The sequence below is a fragment of the Anolis sagrei genome, chromosome 2, assembly GCF_037176765.1.
Source record: "Anolis sagrei isolate rAnoSag1 chromosome 2, rAnoSag1.mat, whole genome shotgun sequence".
Classification (NCBI taxonomy): Eukaryota; Metazoa; Chordata; class Lepidosauria; order Squamata; family Dactyloidae; genus Anolis; species Anolis sagrei.
The window spans coordinates 87,882,241-87,909,914 of record NC_090022.1 but is presented as its reverse complement, the minus strand read 5'-3'; the positions used below and the strand labels follow the sequence as shown (position 1 = coordinate 87,909,914).

The following is a 27,674-nucleotide window of genomic DNA, read 5'->3' as shown; positions in this document are numbered from 1 at the left end:
GCAACTAAGCACCCTAACTCAGTTCTAGCTGCATAATGAGCAAATGCACACCATGTTGCTTTTTAAATCCCAGTGGAAACTGGTTGACAGATGCTGCAAGTCTCCTGCTAACTTCAAGTAATTTCTGCTGAGGCAGAAAAGTTACCAAGTATTACTGTAGAAAGAAAAGGATCTGAATTCCCTCCAACCATTGCTCCAAATATTCAGAATAATATAATTCACTTCCCTTTTAAAATGAGTTGAAGCTAAACATAATTTTCTAGCCAAAGTGTTTAAAGAGAAACAAGCCAAGGTTTCTAGACATATCTGTTTGAGGAACACTCTTCTTTTAGCATCTGCATCTTGATTATTCTTATTGGTCACATGCCAAAGGTGGCTTTTGAAGATTTATCTGTGCATCAATACTGCATGAAGTAATTTATTCTCCTGTTTGCATTTCCACAGATACTGGTGGGTATTTTGCAAAGGCAGAAGATAAATTTCTCTCTACTCAGATTGCTGCACTTTATTTTCTTTTTTAAAGAACCACTTTATTCTAACATAAACTTGTCTTCAGACATCTAATAATAGTTTTGAAACCCAAGAAAGAGTGTCTCTACACTATACAGTTTTAACAATTTGATACTATTTTAGCTGCCATGGCTACATTCTACAAATGGTTGTAATCTGTAATGTGAAGACTGCTTAGAATGGTGTGTTGTAGTTGGGTGATGCAGACTACAGTTCTCTAATAGAGAAGTCTAAATATGTCTTTGTCTTGCCAAACCCAAGATTCCATATAATGAAGTTGCAAAAGTTAAAATGGCATCAAATTGCTAAAAATATGAATGGTAGATACATCCAAAGTAGGCTTTGTACATTCATTTATTCACAACACAATAATTGGGAGCCCACAATTTAATGCAACTGTAAACAAACATTCTATGGACTTCACGAGAAATATATTTTTGGGTGCATTGCCCATTGTGTGGCCCCAATCACCATGTAGCCTACACTTTGAATTGTTTAACCACAGGATATAATATAAGGGGGCAAGGAAGGAGAGGAGATATAATATTGCTCATCATACCTTTGTGCTTTCCAAAGGATCTTTATGGACAAATGCTTGAACAAATTCTTCGGGACCAATGTGGCTCAGTCTCTCCTTTTGCAAGAGATAAAGTGAGAATCAGTGTAACAGAGCATGCTTAAAAATCACTTATGTCACTTTACATTGCTTAAATATGGACATGCATCTTCACATTATTTATCTTTCATTCTCTCTGATGTGGCAGGAAATGAAGATCTCTGTGTAGTTCTCGGGAGATATTCACAGTGTCTTGAGTAATTATTTTATGAGTAAATACAAGGGTTTTTTTTTGCATACACATTAAGCTTTTCTGTGCAGACAACAGGTTCTGGAAGGTCCTTTTTTAAGGAAAGAGGGTGTTATGGTTTCATTCAAAATAGGTTGCTACCCTTGGTTCACATTGATCCACTTCTGCTAGATATTGCCAGTCAATATGGCTATGCTTACATGTGATGGGAAAAAGTGATTTAAGTATCTTGTCCACACCATCAGGCATGACCCCAGGCAACCTGTCCAGACACACCACTGAACACTTTCCCAGACTCTGCAATGATTGTGAGATCAGATTCTGAATGAATACATGCAACATTCTTCTTATATCAGTAGTGAAGTTTTCCTGGTTGCGGCTGGAATTTCTCTGAACAATGGCTTTCTATGTAATTAAGGACCTCATTACAGTAGAACATGGATCCGCTTTAAATCCAATTTCTGCCTCCTGCAGAATTCTGGGGCTTGTAGTTTAGGGAGGGATCTTTAAATTGCTGCCAGAGAGGTCTTGGGCCTCACTAAATTACAAACCCCAGAAAACTTAAGGAGGCAGAAACTGGCTTTAAAGTGGATCCATGCTCTAGTGTGATGAGGCTGTAAAAGTCAGTGTTGGAAGTACTGCTTTCCACTTACCAGTTCCACATGTGTTAGCTGTTGAGCCAAGGTGTAAGGATCACTGCACACACTCAACATTTCTCTTTGAATGGATGGAGGCTTACTTTTAAAAGCCACCACCTTATCTGAGACAGCTGCATTGATCTTGACCATCCCTTCCTGCCCATGGTTAAGAGTGGCAAGTTTTTGATTCAGGGTTTGCAGAAGTTGATTCATCTTTTTCCAATAAGCCTGAAGTGAAGAAAATAAGGAGGAAGCAACACAGAAAAAGAACAGAAAAAAATCTTTATGAACTATAGGCTAGAAAACAAACAAAACTCTTATTTTCAACCAAACTGTTCTAAAACAAGCAGTCAGCTTAATTATAGCTCCACCCTAAACTCCATCCGATGGCTGTCTTCCACAAGACTGTCTACCAAACAAAGCATGTATATAATGGGCCAAAACCACAGTTTAACCCACAGGCCACAATACAAGCTCCATGTTGGTCAACATAGAGGCAGGAGATAAAGGAATTGGCATCTTCCAGTTTTTTGATTTGATTTTTTTTCTTGTATAATCTTCCTTTGGACTGCAAGAGCAAAACAGGAGCAGAAAATCTTGCACCAATTTAATATTACTGTTCTTAACTAGAACCTAAATTAATTGAAATATTCTGTATTTATTCAAAATAAATTGTGATGGCAATTATGACTTCTAAGAGCCTTGGCATTCCAGGATCGAGTAAGGCAGGCTGTCAAACTAACAAATAAATACATAAATAGTCTACGTTAAGCCAGTGCAATGTTCATTTCACAAGTACTGTTTGACTGTATATTGCTCATGGTGTTCATTCATTCCAGAAACAGACAAGAAAATGATGCCAAAGTAAGTGCAATGCTACTCATAGTAAAAGCCAACATACATACCAGCAATACCACTGTTGTGATATTTGTTCTCTGAAATTCATCTCTACGATGAATTAGTAACCATATTGACCTTTAGATGGTTGGTAAAAACTATATTTTTCCACTCAGTTTTTGGCAGTTAATGATGTCCATTGATTTTTAAACATTCCCCTGTTTTATTGCAATATATGTATTTAACTGTTTTGTTAGAGTCCTAGGTAAGTTGTGTTTGGAATGGGTACATTTTATTGTTTCGATGATTTCACTGCAAACTGTCTTGAGTTCTCAAAAAGTTCCAAATAGACAGGCAATTCAGAAATATGTTAAATGTATTCTTAAACAATATAGAAATAAACAAACAAGAAATTCTTATGGTTTTTATTAGTGGCATACTACGTAGTGGCAGTTCTGATTAATGGTAATGTCAGAATTAAAAGTCTCTCATTTTGTCTCCCAAAATACATATCTGTGACCAATGTAAAACCATATTAGATATCGCATGGCTTTTAGTTTCTTATACAAAGATCCCATCACGTTTTATGACATTGCAATTGATACAGTCTACTTTAAGTATTTATTTCATGAAGTATCAAATACCTTCAGTGACCCTAGGGATTCTCAATTGTCCAATTTGAGAATTGGACAATTGTCCAAACATGAACCAACTCCACTGTAAAACCATGGCTCTTTCAAGTTTTCCTTTCAAAAGAGAAGCACATGAATGGGACCTTATGAATTACTCCTTTAATTAAATACTAATTCTGACAAAGATGACTAACTTTTAATACCTTTTTGGAAACCTCACACTCCACCAACAACTAGTGTGTACTCTGACAGTGGAAACCAGAAGCAGAACATGAACTAGATATGTAAAACCATGATTATTTTGCCCTTGCATGCAAAGACAACTGCTGTTTTTCCACCTACTGTGAGAAGAAACAATTTTTTTCTCCACAATAATCTTCTCATATTCAAATGTCCCATATTCAAATGTTTTCAATAAACATTTGGAAAATAATCTGGAAAATAATACTATAACTGCAAATTTTTCTTTCCATCTCTAGTATGGTCGTTAAAAATTCTCAGAATCACACTCTCTGAAAACAACAAGCAGGACTGTGTATTGAGATGTACTTGTTTATGTGTGTGTGTGTGTGTGTGTGTGTGTGTGTGCGTGCGCGCGCTTCTCTATCGGGACACAAATATAAAAATAGGTCCTCCATCTGGTTTCAGTAGCAAATAAAATAAGTGCTTTAATTATACATTCTGATTTCTTTTAATCTGGCTTTATCTCTTCACAGGTTATTCCCAAATGATATATTTTTGGCAACATTAATATTTTGCTCCATTTGAACTCTCATAATTACTCTTCTATCCATTCTTTGTTCACAATGCCAGATATTCGAGGAAACCTGTTTTATGGTCAAAAGCCTTGGCTATCGGGATCCAAAATGAAAGTAAGCTATTGTTCTAAGATATTCAGACTCATAAAACTGCATGTATTTGGCCTGTTCCAGAAACCTTAGAGTTCTGATAGGAACTAATTAAAACCAATTAAGTTATTATTAAATCAAATCCTGACAAACAAAAAGAGACTTTTTTTCAAATTAAACCAATTGTATGTTGTCAAAAGCTTTCATGGCTGGAATCACTGGCTTTCTGCAAGTCTTCCAGGCTTTATGGCCATGTTCCAGAAGCATTATCTCCTAATGTTTCACCCACATCTATGTTAGGCATCCTCAGAGGTTGTGAGGTCTGTTAGAAACTTGGCAAGTGAGCTTTATATATCTGTGGAATGTCCAGGGTGGGAGAAAGAACTCTTATCTACTTGAGGCAAGTGTGAATCTTGCAATTAGCCAGCTTTATTAGCATTGAATACCCTTGCAGCTTCAAAGCCTGGCTGCCTCTTGCCTGGGGGGAATCCTTTATTGCAGTGGTTCTCAACCTATGGGTCCCCAGGTGTTCTGGCCAATAACTCCCAGAAATCCCAGCCAGTTTATCAGCAGTTAGGATTTCTGGGAGTTCAAGGCCAAAACAAATGGGGACCCACAGATTGAAAACCACTGCTTTATTGGGAGGTGATAGCTGGCCCTGATTGATCCTTGTATGGAATTCCCCTGCTTTTTGAGTGTTCCTCTTTATTTACTGTCCTGGTTTTAGGGTTTTTAATACTGGTAGCCAGATTTTGTTCATTTTCATGGTTTCCTCCTTTCTGTTGAAATTGTCCACAAGCAATTGATTTAGGGTAGAATTTTAGCATACATATTAATTATACATATCATGGAAGGAAAAAGGAAGAGGGGGCGACCAAGGGCAAGATAGATGGATGGCATCCTTGAAGTGACTGGCTTGACTCTGAAGGAGCTGGGGGAGGTGACGGCTGACAGGGAGCTCTGGCGTGGGCTCGTCCATGAGGTCATGAAGAGTCAGAAACGACTGAACGAATGAACAACAATTAATTATTAATTATAATTGCAGCATCCTTAAATTAATTAAGAAATAGTACTAAAGAGCCAACAACATTTCTATCACCTATCTGGTTCTTTACCTTGGAATTTGTTTTTCAAAATCACTGTGGAATTGGAAAATTTATACCCGAAGATCTCCTCCTCCCTGCAGTCATTACTCTAGCTCGCAAAGACATTTTTATTTAAATTGTTCTTTTGGCCATAATTTGGTTAATGCAGAATGGACTTTTAATGGTGAGTGGCACACTCCTGCTGGTTTTGTTATATTTCGAATGCATTAAATTGTTGAAATTTGGCATTTGTTTGAAATGTGTTGACTTCTTTTTTTCATTCTTCATGTAAGTGGTGGATGGATTTCAGCTGTACTCTGTTTTAATTCATGCTGTAAATCAAATTTGGAGAAAGGATTTTAAACAAACTAAAAAATATTAAAACAAGACCTAAACCACTGGTTTTAGTTCATAGTTTGAGTATGAGGGCTTGGTTAACACCAAAAATAAAAGACTTTAGACTAGGGTTTGCAGCCCTCCAAAGATCACTGGGCTATAACAGTGATGGCAGTTAGTTTTATCTACTGTTGTTTTAAAATTGTATTGTTTTGATATTAACATGTGTTGATGGGGGGTGTTGTTGTTTTTACAATTTTATGTGACTTGTTTTATACTTTTGTACTGTTTTTACCGGTTGTATGTTATATGTGCACCCTGAAGTGCTTTGCAAGCCATCCCGAGCGAGTCCCTTTGGGGGAGATGGTGGTAGGATAATAATAATAATAATAATAATAATAATAATACTCCTTGCCATTGCCTATCCTGGCAGGACTGATGAGAACTGCAGAATAAGTTCAGACGTTTGGAAGAAAAGATGGATTTCTTTACAATGTTCTAAAGGTACCTTGTGTGTCCCAGGAAACTAAATTCTGAAACTCTTTATCCTGAGGTTTTTGTTTGGATTGAATTTGGGTAGTGAAGGGGAAGTACAAAAGGCAAGGATAGAGAGTGTATGAGAAAGGATTTTTGGTGTGGTGATGAAAACATTCTATGCAGCTCCTTTTTTTAAAGTCTAAAACATTCAAAACATGCCAGCACCTCCCATTTATATATTTTCACTATTTCATAGATTTAAAATGAAAAATGATCCATTGATATCTGCACAACCCTGACTCTGATATGCACATGGATCCCTGGATTGTATTTTGAAAGACCATGTGTATGCGGCCAGGATGCTTGAAGGACTGTAGAGCTCTGCAACCATCTGCAGTTGTTCTCATCTCTGTCCCACCGCCTTCTCAGGATCATTTGAAAGGAACAAGGCAGACACCTTCTTTGTGGATGCTCCCAGACATTAGAACTCACTCTCTAGGATGGGTGTCCAGGATGGCCCTGTCCTTGCTCTTCTACCATCAAATCAAAACATTATTATGCAATGGGGCTTTTAAAAGCAACAGAACTACACTGAAAGGAAATGGAAAAGATGGTCTTTAATTTAACTATTCAAACAGGATGTATAGAGATCTTTACTCCAAGGCATACGTGACATATATGTATAAGGATCTATACTTGCTAAAGTTTACCTGGTAGAAAAAGACTTAGAGCTAAAAGTGTTTACAGGAGGGACAGTTTCTCTCTTCCACTCCGCAGAATGAATGGCTGTGAATAAGCAAAGGACAGAGAAAGGGGCTGTTTAAGGCAAACAGACTGAGCTGGATTTAAACCCCACCTCTGCTATGGAATCACTGGGGGACTCTAGCAAACACTTCTTGTTCAGTCTTTGGTTCCCACTTGCAAGACAGAAATAAAAATTGCCGACTTTGCAGAGCTGATATAGGAGCACATTCAATGAAAACAGTACCTTTGCTGAGTAATTAAAAAAACATTATATGAATGATTCATAAGAGCCCATCTTATTAAAGGGTTCTTATATTAATAAGGGAAGCTTATGCCTCTCTCTTCTGTGGTGGCCTCATTAAGGACTAACCTAACCAGTTCACAAGTGCCCATCATCCTACAACCACATCTGTGGCCCAAAGTCCAGACAGCCTTCCTGCAGTCAATGAAAACGGATTTCTCTCTGTTCCTATGGTTACCTCGGAGTGATTAAAGAATGGCGATACAACACTTAGCCTTTCCATCATTGTTTTTTATGAGTTCTATGTCATTATTGATTCTGCTCTCTTTTTGAATTAACTTCAATGTCAAACACGTAAGAATGTCAGACCCCAAGAGTAACCCATCTGCATAATCAGCCTGTGCTTTCAGTCTCAATGCCACTGCTGGCAAAAAAGCATTAAGTGGGTGAAAGGGTTGAACCAAGGAAGGGAGGCAGAAGAGCAGGCAGGTGTTTTCAGAGGGTTGGGTGATGGATCAAACTCCACACTAGCCTGGTGACATCATCAGGTATGTGATGTGGTCTTCTTGAGTTCAGGAAAGCTTCCGAACTGTTTTCCAAGTCTGAAGAGGAACAGTCCAGTCATCGGAGTCCAGTTCTGAACTCAGCCAAGAGAATCCACCCATCATTATGATTATATGATCTGTTGCCCACATAGCTCCACACAGCCATATTGGCCCATGTTTCTTGAACAGCAGTCTCTTGCACTCCACAGTAAATCATTTTTGCAAAGAAATTGTGCAGTTTTTTTTAAAAAAAATCCTCTGTTGTTCATTCGTTCAGTCGTCTCTGACTCTTCGTGACCTCATGGACCAGCCCACGCCAGAGCTCCCTGTCAGCTGTCACCACCCCCAGCTCCTTCAAGGTCAAGCCAGTCACTTCAAGGATGCCATCCATCCATCTTGCCCTTGGTCGGCCCCTCTTCCTTTTGCCTTCCACTTTCCCCAGCATAATTGTCTTCTCTAGGCTTTGCTGTCTCCTCATGATGTGGCCAAAGTACTTCAACTTCTCTAGTATCCTTCCCTCCAGCGAGCAGTCGGGCTTTATTTCTTGGAGGATGGACTGGTTGGATCTTCTCGCAGTCCAAGGCACTCTCAGAACTTTCCTCCAACACCACAGTTCAAAAGCATCGATCTTCCTTCGCTCAGCCTTCCCTAAGGTCCAGCTCTCACATCCGTAGGTTACTTCAGGGAATACCATGGCTTTGACTAGGCGGATCTTTGTTGCCAGTGTGATGTCTCTGCTCTTTACTATTTTATTGAGATTGGACATTGCTCTCCTCCCAAGAAGTAAGCGTCTTCTGATTTCCTGGCCACAGTCTGCATCTGCAGTAATCTTTGCACCTAGAAATACAAAGTCTGTCACGGCCTCCACATTTTCTCCCTCTATTTCCCAGTTGTCAATCATTCTTGTTGCCATAATCTTGGTTTTTTTTATGTTTAGCTGCAACCCAGCTTTTGCGCTTTCTTCTTTCACCTTGATTAGAAGGCTCCTTAGCTCCTCCTCGCTTTCGGCCATCAGAGTGGTGTCATCTGCATATCTGAGGTTGTTAATGTTTCTTCCAGCAATTTTCACCCCAGCTTTGCATTCATCAAGCCCCGCACATCGTATGATGTGTTCTGCATACAAGTTAAAAAGGTTGGGTGAGTATGCAGCCTTGCCGTACGCCTTTCCCAATCTTGAACCAGTCTGTTGTTCCGTGGTCAGTTCTGACTGTTGCTACTTGGTCCTTGTACAGATTCCTCAGAAGAGAGACAAGGTGGCTTGGTATGCCCATCCCACCAAGAACCTGCCACAATTTATTATGGTCCACACAGTCAAAGGCTTTAGAATAGTCAATGAAGCAGAAATAGATGTTTTTCTGAAACTCCCTGCCTTTCTCCACTATCCAGCGGATATTGGCAATCTGGTCTCTCATTCCTCTGCCTTTTCTAAACCCAGCTTGAACATCTGGCAACTCTCGTTCCATGTATTGCTGGAGTCTTCCTTGCAGGATCTTGTTCATTACCTTACTGGCATGAGAAATAAGGGCCACTGTACGGAAGTTGGAGCAGTCTTTCGCATCCTCTAGTGGAGATAAAATCCTCCAGTGGAGATAAAAATGGAAAAGGTCTGATCTCTATCATTGTTTCTGTTAGTAATGGCATTTTTCCAAAGAAAAATATTACATTTTTATAGGAGAAGAATTTGTGGCCCATTAAACTGAAAGTAATTGTTAATGACAAAGAAATGATTGAACAACTGCTGGTGATATATGTTCTCAGCCAAGAAAAAATAATCTGTTTTGCACTATAACTTGCAGCATACCACAGCTGTGGCCACAGATCCTGCCACTTAGGGGGTTCTGGAGCTGTAATACAAAAAGTAACTTTTCAAGCTCTGTTTCCAGTATATCTCTAAATGCTCACCTCATCACATGGAGCTATCCGGTGGATAATATCTTTCAAGCACCCAATCATTTTTTCTTCCTGAAAATCATATGGAAATGTTTCTGTCCATTCTGTCAACAGCTGCAGAATTTTGGGCCCAAATTTCCTGATCCGTGCCTAAAATTGAAAGATAAAACACTAATGAATGGCTATTAGGAAGTACAGTGATAATAAGATTCATTGGGTTTAACATTGACAAAAATGTTCTGTGGCTGCACTTGCATCCCACTGACAAGACCCATGTTTACACTTTCAACACTAATGGATGTTGTTTACAATTTATACTGGGATTACGATACATTCCTGGACTCACAATGTAAATTGAGACTGATGTAAATGGGGATACAAGTTCCATAGGGAAACACTGTAAGTCAGATTAAACAATTCTGACAGAGCAGAAGTAGTCACAAAATTTGCAGTTTTATTCAATATGTCAACAAATTCAAACAGGTCTAAAGCACACAAAAATAGAGTTTAACTCTCAAGTTAGAGAATGCCCTTCTCTTCCACATAGTAATATGGTAAGATTAAAGTTTGACAGATCAAAAGACAACCTGGCAGAATGACAATACCAAGAAGACCAATAAATCAGCACCTGTATGCTTGCCCACAATGCCCTGCCTCATGCACAAAGGAAGAACTGTTTAAAGCTAAAGACAATGTGGTTGCTGTTGCCCATTTTTGGTCTAAAATTATTTAGCCACTTGTGTTGCCTTTTTATCAGTTTTGTATTAATTTATTTATGCAATGCTTTTGACATGAAATAAAAAAAAAGAATTAAAGTTGGGACAACTCAATTAAAACTTGCCTAAATTCACAAAATTGTTTGTAGTTGAAGATACATTCATTCTCAAAATACACATTTGGGAATATATTTTTCCTCAAAAGATGCACTTTAAAATATTAATGCCTTGAAGCATCCTGATGTCAAACGTTCCTGGTGCTTAGATGTGCACTTCCCTATTTTTACAGCTATATTTTGTTCTGAAAATATTTATTTTCTAACTTAAGAACTGCCATACTGTTTACTCCCCCCGCTCCTGCAGCCCTTTCTGCACTTCTAATATTTGTGGGTCAGATTGCTTTCACTATACATTATTCCAGGATGTGTGAGTTTCTAAATGTTGGAGTAATGTAAGCTATTTTAAAACAGCACGTACACTCATTATATTAATAGAAACCCTGGATGAGAACTGAGAGCTTCCTTGCTTTAGCCTAAAGAAGAAAGTCACCCTTTAATCAAGCAAAATTATATTGTGTGTACTGAAGCTTCCTGCTTTCTTCCACAAATGGTTATTTTAGCATTTGCTCCAAACAGGTTTCAAGGCAATGCAACTATTTTAGAAAAAGCTATAATATAGTAGCATTGCCTTAAAATCTGCTGGGACCCTCTGTTTGGTCAGTGAAAAGGAGATAAGTCTTTATACCAGACTTTTTTCTGTGCTCATACACAAAGGATCATTCAGTGCCACTAAAGGCAAGTCCTTGCTTTGTGGGGAGAGACACTGAGGGTGCATCTTATGTATGGTCAGCTCTCCACATTCCCCAGGGTTAGGGGTGCAGGATGACCACAGAAGTGGCAAAACAGTGAATTAAATAAACATAGTTTTTTTCACCTGAGAGAATATGTCTCCAGAAATGTCTAACATGGGCGACAGTGGGGGGATTCTTCAGGCATTGCAATGAATCCATGGGCGACAGTGGGGGAATCTGTTGACCGGCACCTGCATCACCTGCAGCACTGTCTTCTCCATCACACGGGGGAAAGTGTTGCTGCCCGGTTTCTCAATGAACTGTCCCTACTGCTAGCAACAAGAACACGGGAAGTCTCCAGTGTTCTCCTTGCTCTGCTCTGTAGGATGCTGACAGCACAGTTTGGGGATGGAGCCCTGCCAGAAGTAGCTGTGCATTGTGTGAAGGGATCTCGTGTGCTCTGCCCAGGAACTGTACACTCAATGTCCTACGACAGGTCTGAAAGTCTGTGTGATGAAGTCATAGGTCTTCCAGTGCAACTATGTGGTCACCGCTGCCAGAGGAATGCTGAAGGACCTACAAATGTCTAGAGAAGTGTTTTTTCTAGGAATCTCTAATTCAGTGATTTTCAACCTGTGGGTCCCCAGGTGTTTTGGCCTGCAACTCCTAGAAATCCCAGCCAGTTTACCAGCTGATAGGATTTCTGGGAGTTGAACGCCAAAAAATCTGGGGACTCACAGGTTGAGTCCCCAGATACCAGATACCATATACTCTATGGTATATGGTAATCACAGAATCGTGACTGAGGACCTAGGGATTATTAGAAATAATATATTAAAATACATTAATAATCTATAAAAGCCAAACCTGCAAATGTGGAGGATCGGCAATACCATTGCTTTCTCCTCTCCTTAACATTAGGTCCAAAAGCCCCATCACACCACCAATTATGGTGCCATGATTCCAGTTTAACTGCATTATATGGTATCCTGGGATTTGCAGTTTGGTGAGATACCACAGAGCTCTCACACAGAATCCTAAATGCCTCTCCCTCAAGTGCAAATCCCAGGATTTTATAGGATATTGCCATGGAGGATTAAGTGGAACCATACTGCTATAGTTATCTACTGTAAATAGATAGCAGTTGGTAGAGACATACAACTGCTTGCCTGATGCCCCTTGATCACACACTAAACAAGAGCTTTCAAGACGTAAGTATAAAATATATTTAAAATACAGTTGTGCCTCTCTTCCTTTTTTTTAACCTACATAAAATGGGAAATTGACAGGAAGGGAAGAAGAAGGAATCAGGCAGCATATTTGGGACTAACTAGTGTATTTTAGCATGAACATTCATGGATATCAATCCAATTCTTCAGATGCACTGATGACGCTGACAGTACAGCCATGTCAGATCGACACTTTTATTTATTTATTTATCTATTTATTTATTCAAATGTATATGCCACCACTCCCCTGGGGCTCGGGGCGGCTTGTGGTTAGTAGTCAGCTTAGAGCTTAATAGAATACAGAAAGATGCAAATTGTGGCCCAGGTCATAACATTTCGGGATGCTGTGTAAAATGATAAAGTTTTACTGTTCGTTCACACTTTGAGGTGTGAAAGCAATGCAGTTCTTTAGAAAGTAAATATCTGAAGCAGTGTTCATGTGATATTTAAGAATTACTTAAGCAATACCTGAGATAATGTCCAAGAAAAGTGAGAAAACAATACTAAGAAAATCCAGTTTCCTGAACCTGGGAAAGTCTTCTAAGAAGCTGATTCTTCTGCAGCAAGTGATTTAGTACATGAGCAGTAGAGCTATTGTTATGAGCCATCAAGTTGACTTTGATTAAGAACATTTTGATTAATAGCAGGAACAAGGACCTAAATATTAATGTATGTAGTATGCCAAGAAATCATTGTTTCTCTTCATGCTTCTGTTGGTAGATGTGTTTTTATCTGGAGGCAGCCATGTAAACCTGTCTGGAATAGGACTACATTATATGGACAGGGAAAGTTTAAACCTTTCCCCATATTCCTGTTTTCCTAAAGTTATGCTTACCCATACACCCACACATTGCATAGGAGCACAATGGGCTAGACAAATAATGTTTACATATATCAATATAAAGTAGCTATATTAAAGTTGATGAGATAATATAGTGGATTGAGTGTCAGACTACAAGTCTGGAGCCCAGGGTTCAAATCCTCACTCAATCATGGAAGAAGCCCTTGGGTGACCTTGAGCAAGTCACACTCTCTCAGCCTCAAAGAAAGGCAATGGCAATCCTATGGAACAAACCTTGCCCAGAAAACCCCATGATAGATTTGCCTTAAGGTTAATAAGCATTACATTCTGCTATGTAGAACTGTCAGTGATAGCTTATTCTGAAAAGATCGGTTACAAACTCTACCTAAGGGGGAAAAGTAGACATATTGAGTCAAAGTGAGAAAGACAGCACTGCAGTGACATCTGCTCTTGACATTGCACAGTTTAAATCTTACCTCCTGGCACCCTGAAGGCTTCAACAAAGGCTGCAAGAAATGAAAAGGAAACCACCTGGGAAGAGTGAGACAGGCTGGAAAAGGAAGGTAAAAGGGGATCTGAAGTGACTGCTACATAGGATGCCTAAAGCTTTGCTCTTGGGCACGGACATTTTACTGGAATGCAAGCGTGTCACACATGACATGTCAACAAACTCCCTCAGGGATGGATGCACACATACAGCAGGAAAGCGAAAAGGAAAATAGAGAGAGGGAGGAATCAGACATTTTTCCAGTCTATTCTGACAGCATCCTCTCTTTGCAAACAGTCTGCCACCTTTCCATACCCTTTTCTCACAACTATTCTTGCCATCTAACCTACTAACCTTATCCAGCACTGGGTCATCTAGTTGTTGCTGTTCAATGCACTTGTGACAAACTCGAGACAGAAGTTCATGAGGCTCAATGAAGAGTCTGGAGCTCAGTAGGAATGTAAAGATATAAGCCTTCTAGGAAAAGGAGAGACAAACATATCTGGTGAGAACTGGGAAGGAAAATAACTTTTCAAGGGATGTCAAAAGCATGACTGTACAAGGAAGAAAGTCTTTTGTTACTTACATCTGAAATGGATTGAGTCATATAGACAAGACATCTAGTTTCAACATAATAATTAGTATGTATGGGGCACATGTTATATCAAGGCAAGAAGAGCATTGCTTGGTTTAACCTTTCTCGTATTGGCCAAAAGCAGAAGGCACTGTTGTTTCTGAGCAATTAGCATTCACAGGCACAGTGCCCTTGATCCTGGAGGAGGCCTACAGCTACCATGAATAGCAAAGCTATTGAGTCCCCCCAAGGGTGAGAAAGGTGGTATATAAATACTGTAAATAAATACAATAATAATAAAGCTTTAATATTACATTCTCTTGCAATTACACACTGTGTTGCTGAAGGCTTTCATGGCTGGAATCACTGGGTTGTTGTAGGTTTTTTGGACTATACGGCAATGTTCGGGAAGCATTCTCTCCTGACATTTCACCTGCATCTATGACAAGCATCCTCTGGCGAAACATCAGGAGAGAATGCTTCTAGAACACAGCTGTATAGCCGAAAAACCTACAACAACCCAATTACACACTGTTTGAAAAGAAACATTCTTAATTAATACACACATACATATAGATAGTTTGCAAAAGGCAATGTTCCAGTTCATCAAATGAAATAGTTACCTCAGGGTAGTAGTCTGCTGTAGGTATAAGATGTTGAATTAAGGCATCCAGAGATGCCGAGGTAAGGTTTCCGTCTTGAAAGATCAGCCCACCTTTATCGTCGTCTTTGGATGGGTGGAGATGATGAGGGCTGAAGCCACAGGGAGTAAACATGCTGGCAGAGCTCAACGTTTGGGGCATGCCTTCCTGTAGCAAAAGGCAGAGAAAGGTCTTCATATGAGTTGGCAAGATTAGTCAGAGAGACAGCCAGAAACTGCAGCTTTGCCTGCTGACAACAAGCAAGGCTTAGGAAAAAATGGTATCTGCAAAACCTCCCAGGATGCATTTAGAAGTCATCTGCCCTTTGTCATATCTGCTGAGAATTTGTTGCCTAAGCATAGAACACAGATTTGGTCATTAGGAAGGGATGCTTATCAAAGGTAGTGTAGTTCAGGCCTGTAGCCAGGAGGGGGGGGGGGTAGGGGTTCAAGCCCCCCCCCCCCAAATTTTTTTCAGGTTAAAAACAAACTGGTTTACTCATGAATTTTAACTGGTTAACCAAATCCCCATGCTAACTCTATGAGACGCAAAAAATTAAGAGTCCCCCAGAACTGCAAGCACTATCTCAAGCAAATATTGACAATTTATTCACACTCATTACTTGCAGCAATAGCCGATGTAGTGAAGCAACCAAGTTGGGGGGGGGGGGAGTGTTGAATGCTTTTATTAAGGAGGCCAGACTTGGTGGAAGTGGTTGACAGGGTGGAGTTGCAGGCTATTGAAGGCTACTCTGCCCCCTGCTGTGCTCTTTGCTTCAGCATGAGCTAGGAGGCAGGTTTCAACCCCCCCCCGTGACATTTTCAAACCCCCCCCCCCCGATTTTTTTTCTGGCTACGGCCCTAGTGTAGTCCACCTTTCCCTCCTTATGCCTTTCCTCAAAATTTATAATTTGTTTAAAAGGCCACTTTAAAAGCCCAACTCCTTCTTGTGTTACTGATCTAACTGCAGACATTGTATCAGGTAAAGTATTCCAGCACAAAGGTGTATGGCAGGCATGTAGCCGGGGAGGGGGGGGGCGCTCGGGGGGCTTCAGCCTCCCCCCCCTGAAATTCTCATGGTGGTTCGCGAAAAGGCCTTACTGGTGCATTACTTAAACTGTTATGTTTATTCATATCATGATCTGATCACCATACTCAATATATCCCATATGCATGGGGGTATTGGGGTAATGATACAAAAGGTTTGCTAGGGTAGACCCTCTTTCACTCACTCAGCCCCCCCCCCCAAAAAACTCAGCCCCCCTGAAACCCCCCCAGAAAAAAATTCAGCCCCCCCCCCCCCGATACGAAATCCTGGCTACGGGCCTGGTGTATGGAGTTTGCAGGTGAGGGTACATTGTGCATCTGGCCAGTAACTTCTCCTTCTCTATTGATTATGTTCTTGCCTGCTTTCTTTTGTATTTTGTGGAACAATAACATGCAATTATTAAATACTATTTTGGGGCCCTTGCAATCCAAAAAACAGATCCTCCCACTACCATGGGCCTGTACAAAAGGAATTATTTAGAGTCTTATGAGAAGGTACAATCACTTCAGCAACTTATCACCTCTCCTGATTATATCCTGCAATAATTTCTATTATGTATTATTCAACAACAGGAAAAATGGTAAGTCGGAGCTGTAATGAATCTCTTTGTATTTATTGTGTTACACAATGCAAAAGATTTCCTCAGACCCATCCCCCATTTCTCTCTCCCCCACATTTCTTTCCCCCCTCCCCACTCCCTTTCTCTATACATATATACCTTTTCATTCTGTTTTTGTCATCCCTCCCTTCTCCTTCTTACTCAAACTCTCAGATTATATAGATAAGTAAAGATGGATCCAGGGAGGAATGGGCATGTTGGATATTTGATCATTAGAGTTGCATTTGGGATCCCTGGCTCCTGCATGCAAAACCTGTGCTTTACTACTGATATTTGAAGACCAAATACTTTCAAAAGCCAGAAACAGACCTTCTGAAGGAACTTATAATGAAATATTTTCCCCAAAGATCTACAGTGCCAACTTGTTTTTCTCTATATAGGTCATGACCTGGCCCAACACAAACATTTCAGTTGGTTAATTGGCAATGACTTAGTAGATTAAATGCTTCAATTACAGTATGTAACACATTTTTCTTCCTTAGTTATAAATGTCACTGCCTAATTAGTTCTACCATAAAAACATGGGAAAAGTTTATTAAATTGCAAAAACTTTGCTATTGCGGGACATCCTGCAGCATATTTTGCTATAGTTTTTCAGTGAATATAAGACAAGTCTCAACCACATCAACATAGTTTGTGGCAGCCACAAAAATGAAGTTTCTGGAGTATAACAACTACTTTCAAAGTAATTGAAAGTTACAGGAATAACACTTTCAAACCAGTAACATATTTCTTTTCAAATTTTGTTACATAGTTTTATTAGCATTTATGGCAGGGGTCCACAAACTTCTAAACAGAGGGCCAGGAAGCAATCCCTCAAACGGTTGGAGGGCCGGATTATAATTTGAAAAATATATATGAATGAACTCCTATGCACGTTGCACATATGTTATTTGTAGCGTAAAAAACACTTAAAAACAATACAATAATTAAAATGAGGAACAATGTTAACAAATAACAACTTATTAGTATTTCAATGGGAAATGTGGGCCTGCTTTTGGCTGATGAGATAGGATTGTTGTTGTTGTTGTTATTTGCTTTCAAGTCGTTTCAGACTTAGGTTGACCCTGAACGAGGGCCGGGAAAATGACCTTGGAGGGCCGCATCCGGCGCCCAGGCCTTAGTTTGAGGACCCCTGATTTATGGTAATGATTCAAATCTCAATTTCTAACATTATCAGTTTTTTCAAACCAAATATTCCAATATTCCTTGTTCAAGATCTGTACCAAAAGCTGAGGCACCAAAGCACAAAAATGCCATTTCCTTTGTCCCTGCATCTGAGAAACAAATGTGAGCCCACTCTGGGAACAAAATGCTGGTGCAGGCAAGACCTGAGGCATTGCTCTGTTTTTTGATCTTAGGAGAATGACAACAAATAAATTATCATTGAGAAAAGTACAGTATTAGCTCCCCTTTCCCTAACAGAGACGTTAATCATAGGGTATAAAGGGAAATCTGTTTTTATGTATTCCTTCCATGTAGTTCTTCCCACTTTGCACACATGTATTGGAATGACATGCAATTCCTAATCAAGAGTTTGGAAAAATTACTTTTTGATGCTACAATTACTAGAATCCCCCATCAGACATGGTGACCATGTGGCTGGTGAATTCTAGGAGCTGTAATCCAAAAAAGGACTTTTCAAAGCACTGAAAATCAACATGATGGTTGAGGTCATGAATCAGCCATGATACTATCCATCTCTGATCTGACCCCTATCTCAATATCCAGTCAGCTGCACCAAAGGATGGAGTTCTGCAGTGCTGGTGAGTAGGGTGCTAGAGAATGATGGATCCATTTCTCTCGCATTAACAAGCAGCACTGCAATGATATAGGGACATCTATGGGGTCCTTTAGTACCACCACCCACTGATGGGAGTGGGCTGCCCATGTCAACCTTCAGTGTCCCTACTCATAAGTATCACAGAACATTGATCCTCTGTGGGTTTTCATTTTGTGGTGGCTTTGGAGGACATTTATGATTGTGTCAATCTAGTTTATGACATTGTAGCTGCATAACAGATTGCTAGACATTATTCATTTGCAACAGATTATGCAACAGAACTGCAGTTCTGCAGTACAATGATAGCATTTAGTAAAAAGGCACTGGTCTGGCATTTCCTTAGATTTGGCTTAACTTTGCAGGGTCAGAGCATACTATTTAGACCCCGAACAAAGGGTGGCTCTAAGGAGCAAGATTATCTCATTTGGGCTTGTCTGAGGACATTCTGAGTGCTCTGAACCCAAAAAAATGTGAGAGTTTAGACTCCACCAAGAAAATTCCTATTACTTTACTACTCAATGAGAAAAGCACTGCTGAAAATATATGCAGTTTGGTCTGTAATATTCTCCCCTTCAACCCCCCTACAGTCAAATAAGCAAGCAAAGAATGCAAAGCTACAATAATAAATATTGCCAGCATTGCTTTCCTCGTGAATCATCATACACAAACAACGAAAAGGAACAGTTTTTATGTTGATTGAAAATCAAGATAGACTACACTGGCAGGCATGGACAAACTTTACCCCTCCAGATGTTTTGGACTTCAACTCTCACAATTCCTAACAGCTGGTGAGATGGCTGGGATTTCTGGGAGTTGAAATCCAAAACACCTGAAGGGCCAAAGTTTGGCCATGCCTACCGGTAGACTGGCTATCAATTTCAAAGAACATAATGCTTATTAAAGGTAACTGAACTGAACAAAGATACAAGTGGTAAGTAGTTTGAGTGTCCTTATTCATAAGGATTTTTACAATTGTATATAACTGTAGCTTTTTGTATTCAATTTGGTGACTCAAATGGATTTAAAACTGATAAACATAGCACAATTTCATTTCTTATGTTCAATAATCGCCACCACCTTGATGTTTTGTTTATATAGCAGTAATCCCTTGATTATATAATAGAATCTAATATTTATTTATTTATTTATTTATTTGCAGCATTTTTATCCCACTCTTTTCAGCCCGAAGGCAATTCAGGGTAGCGTACAGATTAGCAACAATTAGATGCCATAAACATACATACATACATATCAATTAAAAACATTTAATATCATATACTAAAAATCCATATAATTTAATTTATATTTAATAAGAAAAGACCTCCTAAATATTGTCCATACTGATATACTTCAGACTTTTAATATTTTGTTTGAAAAACAGATAGAAATAACACATTCCTAGAAGCATACCTAGAATTATAGAACTGGAAGAGACCATAAGGGCTTCCCAGTCTAACCCTCTGCAATGCAGGAATACACAAGCAAAATACCCCTAACAGATGACCATCCAGCCTATTACGTTTAAATCCCAGCTATGAATGCAACTGAAATTTTCCATGAAAGCCTTGGGAAACCATTTTCACTCAATTTCTTATCTGAAATACAGGGGTAAGAGAAAAAGCCTAGGATAAAAGGAAGAAGAGTTTGCAAATATTCAAATGAAGATCAAGATGTGTAGCAGACTCGAAGGAGAAAAGTCTGGTTCTCATTTAGAAAAAAAGAAAATAAATAAAAACCAGGGATTGTGAAAATAAGAAAGTACATGCACTTCCATTGCATTCATCTGTTGTAAAAGAATTCATACACACAAACACACACACACAACCCTTAGTTGTAAATATTTGCAAATAATGTACAAGACATGGGTTGGACTTCATATTTCTTGGTAATTCATCGACCTTCAATTATACAAAGGCAATCAGGTAGCATAACTATCTCATTTTAACCACAGCCATCCACTTTAGATATGTAGGAGCTATCCGAACTGCCGAACTCTATCTCCAAATTACATCCTATATCTTAAGATACTTCCTATAAAGTTCACACTGAAAATTAAAGGCTTAATATCTAACACATTTGTTAATATTTTTTAAATTATTTTTTATTAATTTTATTAATTCATTAATTTATTAATCATAGCAAAATGCCTTTCATACCATGGATCTGAACATTTTGTGTTGTGGGGTGCCTATTTCTCTAATAATGAGTTAACAGTGAGGTGTTTAACTTTATCCTATGGAATTGAAATACATACATAAAATAGAAAACTGGTTGACTGGAAGCACAGATTATACTGCACACCTTGAAGATAAAACCCCCAAATGCTGCCTTTTCCTCTTTCTGAAAATAGAACCGGATTAGGGTTATCTTTGAATTTGTTTTGCTTGGATTCAAAACAACAAGATGAAGGAATTTTAAATGCATTTTCACTTTTTATTTTCTGTTTATCCTCCTTTGAATCCATTATGTTTGTCATTTTCATTTAAATTATGCTGCAGCTTTGCTAGTGTCACCAAAATTAACTCTGAACTAAGCTTTGCTGTGATATGCTTTTGCTGCATCATGTATATCTAAACTGATAATGAAGACACCACTTCAGTTTTGCGGTATGGGTTGAGGCTGAGTATTTCTCATCAGAAATGCTTGGGACTAGAAGTATTTTAGATTTCAGAATAGCTGTATTTGCATATATGTACATAATAAAATATCTTGGAGATGGGACCCAAATCTAAACAATAAGCTCACTTATGTTTGATATATACCTTATATTTACCTATAGTCTATTATTTTTTATAGATATCTTATACCTATAGCCTAAAGGTAATTTTAGACACAATATTTTACATAAGTTTCTTTGTGAAAAAAAGGTTGCATACACCATCAGAAAGCAAATGGGTCATTAGCTCATCTACCTATGTGGACAATTTTGGATTTTAGAATTTGAGGCAAGGGATGCTCAACCTGTGTTTGTCCTCCCCTCTCCCTTTCTTCCAAAACAATGCATGGCTCGACTGCCAATGAACCACTATAGCCTATTACTATCATACTCCGAACACATTACTTTGGTCAAGCATAGTTCATGCCTGAATAGAAGATCACCAGGAAATGCTAGGGATCTTCAGACTGAGCTGGTGAAAATATCTCTTGAAACCCTGGATAGCATCTGTTGCTAATCAGAGTTTATGATACTGGGATAGATGAATCCATAGTCTGATCTAGTATAGGGCAGATTCCTATATCCCTACAACAAAGATCAATGATTCCCAACTTTGGACCATCAGTTGTTACTGAACAACCCTGACCACTATCTATACCAGATGGGAAACATTTGAGAATCAAAGGTTTGAAATAATCATGTACATACTAGCTGAGGAACCCGTGATCTTCCAGATATTGTTGACTTCCAATGCTCATCAGTCCTAATCAGGACAGTCAATGATGACAGATGAGGGGAAATTACAGTAACACCCAAACGGACACATTCCTCTTCTCTGGTGTAAAGCCATGTTGTCTCCAACAATATTAGTGTCGAAAAATACAGCTACAGGAGTCTACCGTATGCCATGCAGCTGTGAACAAGTCTACATAGGGACCACCAAATGCAGCATTGCCCAAACACGAATCAAGGAATATGAAAGGCACTGCAGATGAATTCAAGCAGAGAAGTCAGTCATAACAGAACACCTGACAAACCAACCTGGACATAGCATATTATTTGCGAACACAGAAATGCTGGACCACACTAATAATCCCCATGTCAGACTACACAGAGAAGCCATTGAAATCCACAAGCATGTGGACAATTTCAACAGAAAGGAGGAAACCATGAAAGTGAACAAAATCTGGCTACCACTATTATGAAAAACCTCTAAAATCAGAACAGTAAACAAAGAACAACAATAAAAAAACAGGGGAATTCCTGACATGAAACAATCAGGGCCAGCTAACACCTCCCAATAAAGGATTCCTCCAGTCAGGAATCAGCCAGGCTTTGAAGCTGCAAGATCATACAATGCTAATCAAGGTGGCCAATTACAACATCCACACAAGCAGACAAGAGTTCTTTCTCCGACCCTGGACATTTCATAGATATACAAACCTCTCTTGCTTAGTTTCCAATATACCTCACAACCTCTGAGGATGCCAGACATAGATAAGGGCAAAACATCAGGAGAGAATGTTTCTGAAACATGGCAACGCAGCCCGGAAAACTCACAGCAATTCAGTGATTCCGGTCATGAAAGCCTTCGACAACACAAAAATACAGCTGTTGCCTATCAAAAATTCTGAGGCTGAAAGAATGTAGAAGAAATTATGTCAGAACTGGCTCTGTGACACAAAAAGACAGGAAGCCCATCTAACTTAGAAGAAAGGTTCAGGGCGGGAAGAGTGACATTTTCAGTGTAAAGGAGCTAAGAAATGAAAAGACACAGTTTCAAAGCAGGTATACCTGGCAGAAAGCCAATTCTTGATAAGTTTTATAACTTCGTTCTATGGAGCAGATGTCAGTAAGAAGTATAGTCTCCCAGGCAGCCGTATCCCTTTAAGAGTAAAATGCACCTTCTTTAGAAGGGTAGAATCTGTCATAGAAAGCGACTGATCATTAAAAGACAGCCATATGCTTGAACTGCACCTATTATCTGAAAATCATCCAAAGCTGTTTTTCTGCTGCAGACCACTTTGTGGAATGTACACCTGTTTGCAAGAATTTTCAAAAAGGCAGGGGGTGAGAATCATGTGAGTCTGGGCCTTGGTGTTGGATGTGAGTTGCAGTCTTAAAGGATATCTGAATGGTCATATTTTCTTCTTGGAGTAGGGGTACTCACATACATGAGTACAGACTTACTCCAATGCTCGCAAGCTGAATTGAAGTGGGCACAGACACACTTCCACACTAGCAGTGTAGATGACACCTGTGTGATAGTCTATCTCCAAAACCCCAAAGTTTAGTAGGCCACTTGTTCCAATGTCACCTTTGAGGGACAATATACAAACAACTCTGACTATGAGTCTTACATGCAGATACATGGTTAAGCATGCAGGTTAATATTAAGAGAAGTGTCTCACAATCATGTGCACTTCAACACAGTTGTACAACATGAACATAGTTGTACAACATGAACACAGTTTTGGGGTAATGATGATCCAATGATCAGGATAGGATATTTGCAACAAATAACAGCTCACTTGCAATACTAAATCCTACAGTAGTGCCATTGCAGTGTAGTATTTGAGTGTTGGATGAGGACTCTGGGAGAGCCAGATGCTACTAGAGCTTTTTTGTAGTAGTAACTAATGTTTCAATTTATACACCACTTTTCCTGATAGAAAGTATAGTGTCCCTTCATGACTTCAACCTGAATTAAACTGAACCAATATGAACCTCTCCCACCAGAACAACCTAATACAAAGGACAAGGAGATGCCTTCATTCCACATAAAGAAGTGAGGAATATTAATTGCTGATTAATTTGTATTCATAGAATCATAGTTTTGGAAGAGACCTCATGGGCCATCCAGTCCAACCCCCTGCAAATAAGCAGGACAATTGCATTCATGATGGGTTAGCATTCCCCTCTGGCACATCTGTGGGCAACTGGCCAATTTAAGAATGAAGAACAAGCCAAGTGTCCCATGCAAGTCTATTCTCCTATACAGGGAAATGTCTGAGATGGGACAGCTCAGGAAAATGGCCAGGGATCTGCTGCCGCCGCCCACAATATCTACTGCCTGAAGCAGTCACCCCAACTACCATGAGTCAAAGCTATTAGAATGCTTTTACTGTTTACAAGATGGATGAACTTTGAATGCAGGGGTGGCTCTCCAGATGTTACAGGACTTTAACTCCCAGCATTCCTGACCATTGGTGAAGAGGGTGAGACAGCATACTGGAGGCTATGCCATTCTTTAAAGCACTGTGCCCAGTAATTACACAGTGATGGAGTTGTGATCTTTGTCGCAATAATAAAAGTGGCAGAAAATGTGAAGAACCCATTTCACCACTGCCGGCTTCTACCTTTTAGCTTAATGTGTTCTGACATAGTGTTAGTTTTCAATGGCATGCTATTTCTGTCCCTTCATTTCTTTCCTTCATCAGTTCCACCTCCCAAGAAAACATTTTCTATTACTCTAAACCACCAGTGAATTATTACTAAGAGTCAAACAGCTGCTTCTGTTTATTTACACAGTTACTGTGTTATTGGTGCCTCATGCATCAATTTGTAGAGTGGTTGAGAACAGCATGAAAATGAAGCATGTTCCCCTCATTTTAACAAGTTGCCTAGGTAAGATATCCAATACAGGCAGCCATTAGTTGCTGTCAAATTATCTGTAATGCAAAAGCTGAAGCAAACCCAGCTGTGATGGTTGGGGGACCTCATCTTTAAAACGCCACATAATCTCTGTGCTTGCCAGGAAGAATTAGTCCATCCAGGCGAGTGAGAAAACAGGGATTGCTGGATCTATTACTGAGAAATGAGAATGATAGTCAAATTCCACATAGCTGTGGGGAGACCCGTCAGCAAAATAACCTAAAAGCCAGGTTCATAAGCCCCTGCTCAAAGCTTATACATTACTTAAAATTCAGTCATTTCCCTAATAATGTAGATCATTATTTTACCTCATTAGGATGGTAACTGAATGAGAGGATAATGGGCTCCTTCTCATGGTGTAATTGTAATGTTTAATTATTTTTCTAGTTATAGGGAGTCCCCCCACAAATGGAAGAGGAATAATTTTGCATACTGGTTAATGCTGCTGCCTGATAGTCATGACTGCTAAAGGGCACAAGGTGGATGGATGGAGGCCATAGATCAGCAGCTGATAGGACTCAGATTTTTTAAAAAGTAGCTAAAAGTAATCACTTTAGCTCCTTTAAAAAATAGGAAAGTAAATATTTTTTTAAAATGACTATAGTGATAACTATAATTTTGCTATTGTTATGAATCATACTGTAAATATCTGATATGCAGGATGCATTTTCATTCACTGGATCAAATTTGGCACAAATATACAATATGCCCAGATTTGAATATTGGTGGGGTTGGAGGGGATTGGTTGTCATTTGGGAGTTGTAGTTGCTGGGATTTAGAGTTCACCTATAATCAAATAGCATTCTGAATTCCACCAATGGTAGAATTGGGCCAAAATTAATCTGAGGGTTTAATGTTTCTCAAAAGCAGGACTTTTGAGGGAAGGCCAAATGGAAGACAAAAGAATAATTTCATTGCATGCAAGAAGCCTTCCAAATATTTTTAACATTGTTTATGTCCCCTACTTTATCCTAATGTAGGAAATTCACTGTTGGTTTAGAAATAATCCATGTCATTTATACTCACCCTGCTTGTCAGAGCCTGTCTGATAAATCACCTTCCAGCAGGTTTAGAAATTTCTTATGTATGTGATTGTGGCAGATGTTGCTTTCTTTTCACCTTTTCAACAGGCCATAAAACATTTAATTTGCAGCCTGAGAAGTTGTCAAATTGCACAAACATCATCCTGTCAATCAGAATAATAATAATAATAAAAAACCCCGAGAGGACTCAAACAAGCAGAATAATCAAACTGTAAAACACTCACACACTTTGCAAAGGAAGATAAAAAGTGTATGACAAAGGAACAGATTATGGTTTTGAAAAATATCATACATGGCAGTAATAGGTGGTTTTTCTGCTCATTCCAGCAGCTGAGTTTCTATTCTGGTTTTTTTTTTTCCATTTTCATCAGTACCATCAGATAAGGTGAGTGACATTGGATTATCCAGTCTTCTTCCAAGGGACATTATTGTTTTTCCTTGATTCTAAGATGTACATTTCCCCATCTAAACATCTCTCAAAATGGTGTGTCTGTGACCGTCACTTCGACCCTTTTATATCCTCAGCAGTCCTGTTTAGACAATACATTCATCTTTTACATTTATCACAAAGTCGGTACTTTAAAAAAATTAGGATAAACAACAATATCTGAAAACCAAGAGATCCCTTGCCCTGCCCAAAGCCCCTTACATCAAAGGAGATTGACACGAGTTTAAAACCATTTCTTTCCGTGGGAACCTATGCATGAAAGCCCACAGGATACAAGAGAGTGATCCAGGTTAAAACCATTGCTTTCCATAGGATCCTATTGTTCTGCACCAAACCCCATAGGATACAAGAGTCAGTGATCCAGATAAAACCATTGTTTTCAATGTGAAGCCACTATTCTGTTCAGACCACTATAATGTTTTTTGTTTATTTGTGGGCTTTCACTTGAATCTACTAAGCCCTGATCATTTGAAAAGGCTCTGACCCTGATACTAGGATTCTATCTGTCAGGAGTAGGGCTGGGCGGTTTCGTTTCGTTAATTCGTAATTCGTTAATAATTCGTTAATTTTTTCAATTACAAAACGATAACGAACCATTCTGGAGCAATTATTAAAAAAACGAATTTTCAAAAACGTTTTGTAAATGCTTCGTATTTCGATACTGTATTCGTTTCGTTATTGTTTTGAGGTCGTTTCGTTATTATTTCCGCATGTCTGGGCCAGTTTTATGGTTTAATTAGTGAAAAAAAATTATAATATCACACCAACAGTCAACAACAGAGGGAGAGGGAAGCTTCAGAAGGTTTTGGAGGTTTTTTAGCGTATTTCGCGGTCGCGTCCGCCATTAACGAATCGATTCGTTATTGTTTCGGAAATCGATTCGTTAATTTTTTACCATTTACGAAATTTCGTAAATATCGAACTTTTTAAAAGGAAAATTTTGTAATTATTTTAAATATCGAAACAAAAAAAAACCCCAAATACAAATCGATTTTAGAAACAAATTTTTCCGTTGTTACCCAGGCCTAGTCAGGAGCTGTCAATATTAGCTGGTACAAAATCTGTGTTGTTTTCCTTGTGTTGCTGGGCTTCCAAGTCCCACCAGTTCCAACAGTTTATTCAATGAGGGGAGATGATGGGAGTTGCAGCCCAATAATGTTTGGAGGGACACATGTTTCAAGTCCATGGTGCAAAAGAAGGACTTTGGCAGCTGATGTGCGTAATACTATGCCACAAGGAGCCACAGTTCCCCAAAACGTCTTCTTCTATACAGCTACTGATGTTACAGAAGCCCTCTTGCATCAAAATGTTGTGGAAAGCTTAGAAAATACACATGTTGGGAGAACAGGTTCACTTCTGAATCAAATACAGGTGAAGTGATTCAGATTATTAAGTATTTTTGGTCTCATTTCATTGTGTCTTCAGTGAAATCTTTGGGGCATGTTTACAATATTGCAGTTATTCAACCGTTTCCTAAATATTTAACAATCAAAACATTTTCCCAGCAATTCTCAATTATTTATCTCAATTATAGGCATTGTGCAACTTCCCTGCATCTTTATGCCTTTGAAAGGCATTTATGCATAAGCAACAGCA

The 27,674-nt window shown here is 39.1% G+C and overlaps 1 protein-coding gene across 6 annotated transcripts in view; it reads right to left on the bottom strand.

Moving 5' to 3' along the window:
* RASGEF1C (RasGEF domain family member 1C) overlaps window positions 1-27,674 on the bottom strand; it is a 104,642-nt gene that overhangs the window by 23,077 nt on the left and 53,891 nt on the right. For 5 of the 6 annotated variants that reach the window (XM_067463678.1, XM_067463679.1, XM_060765369.2 and 2 more), the window contains exons 2-6: window positions 14,811-14,996; window positions 13,968-14,090; window positions 9,602-9,739; window positions 1,970-2,182; window positions 1,070-1,144 (exon numbers count right to left, since the gene is read on the bottom strand). In XM_067463678.1, the coding sequence (XP_067319779.1) occupies window positions 1,070-1,144; window positions 1,970-2,182; window positions 9,602-9,739; window positions 13,968-14,090; window positions 14,811-14,990 (729 nt within the window). In that variant the 5' untranslated portion in view covers window positions 14,991-14,996. Of the gene's footprint in view, window positions 1-1,069; window positions 1,145-1,969; window positions 2,183-9,601; window positions 9,740-13,967; window positions 14,091-14,810; window positions 14,997-25,613; window positions 25,691-27,674 lie in introns of those variants that run through there. The other variant, XM_060765370.2, reaches the window with a different exon arrangement.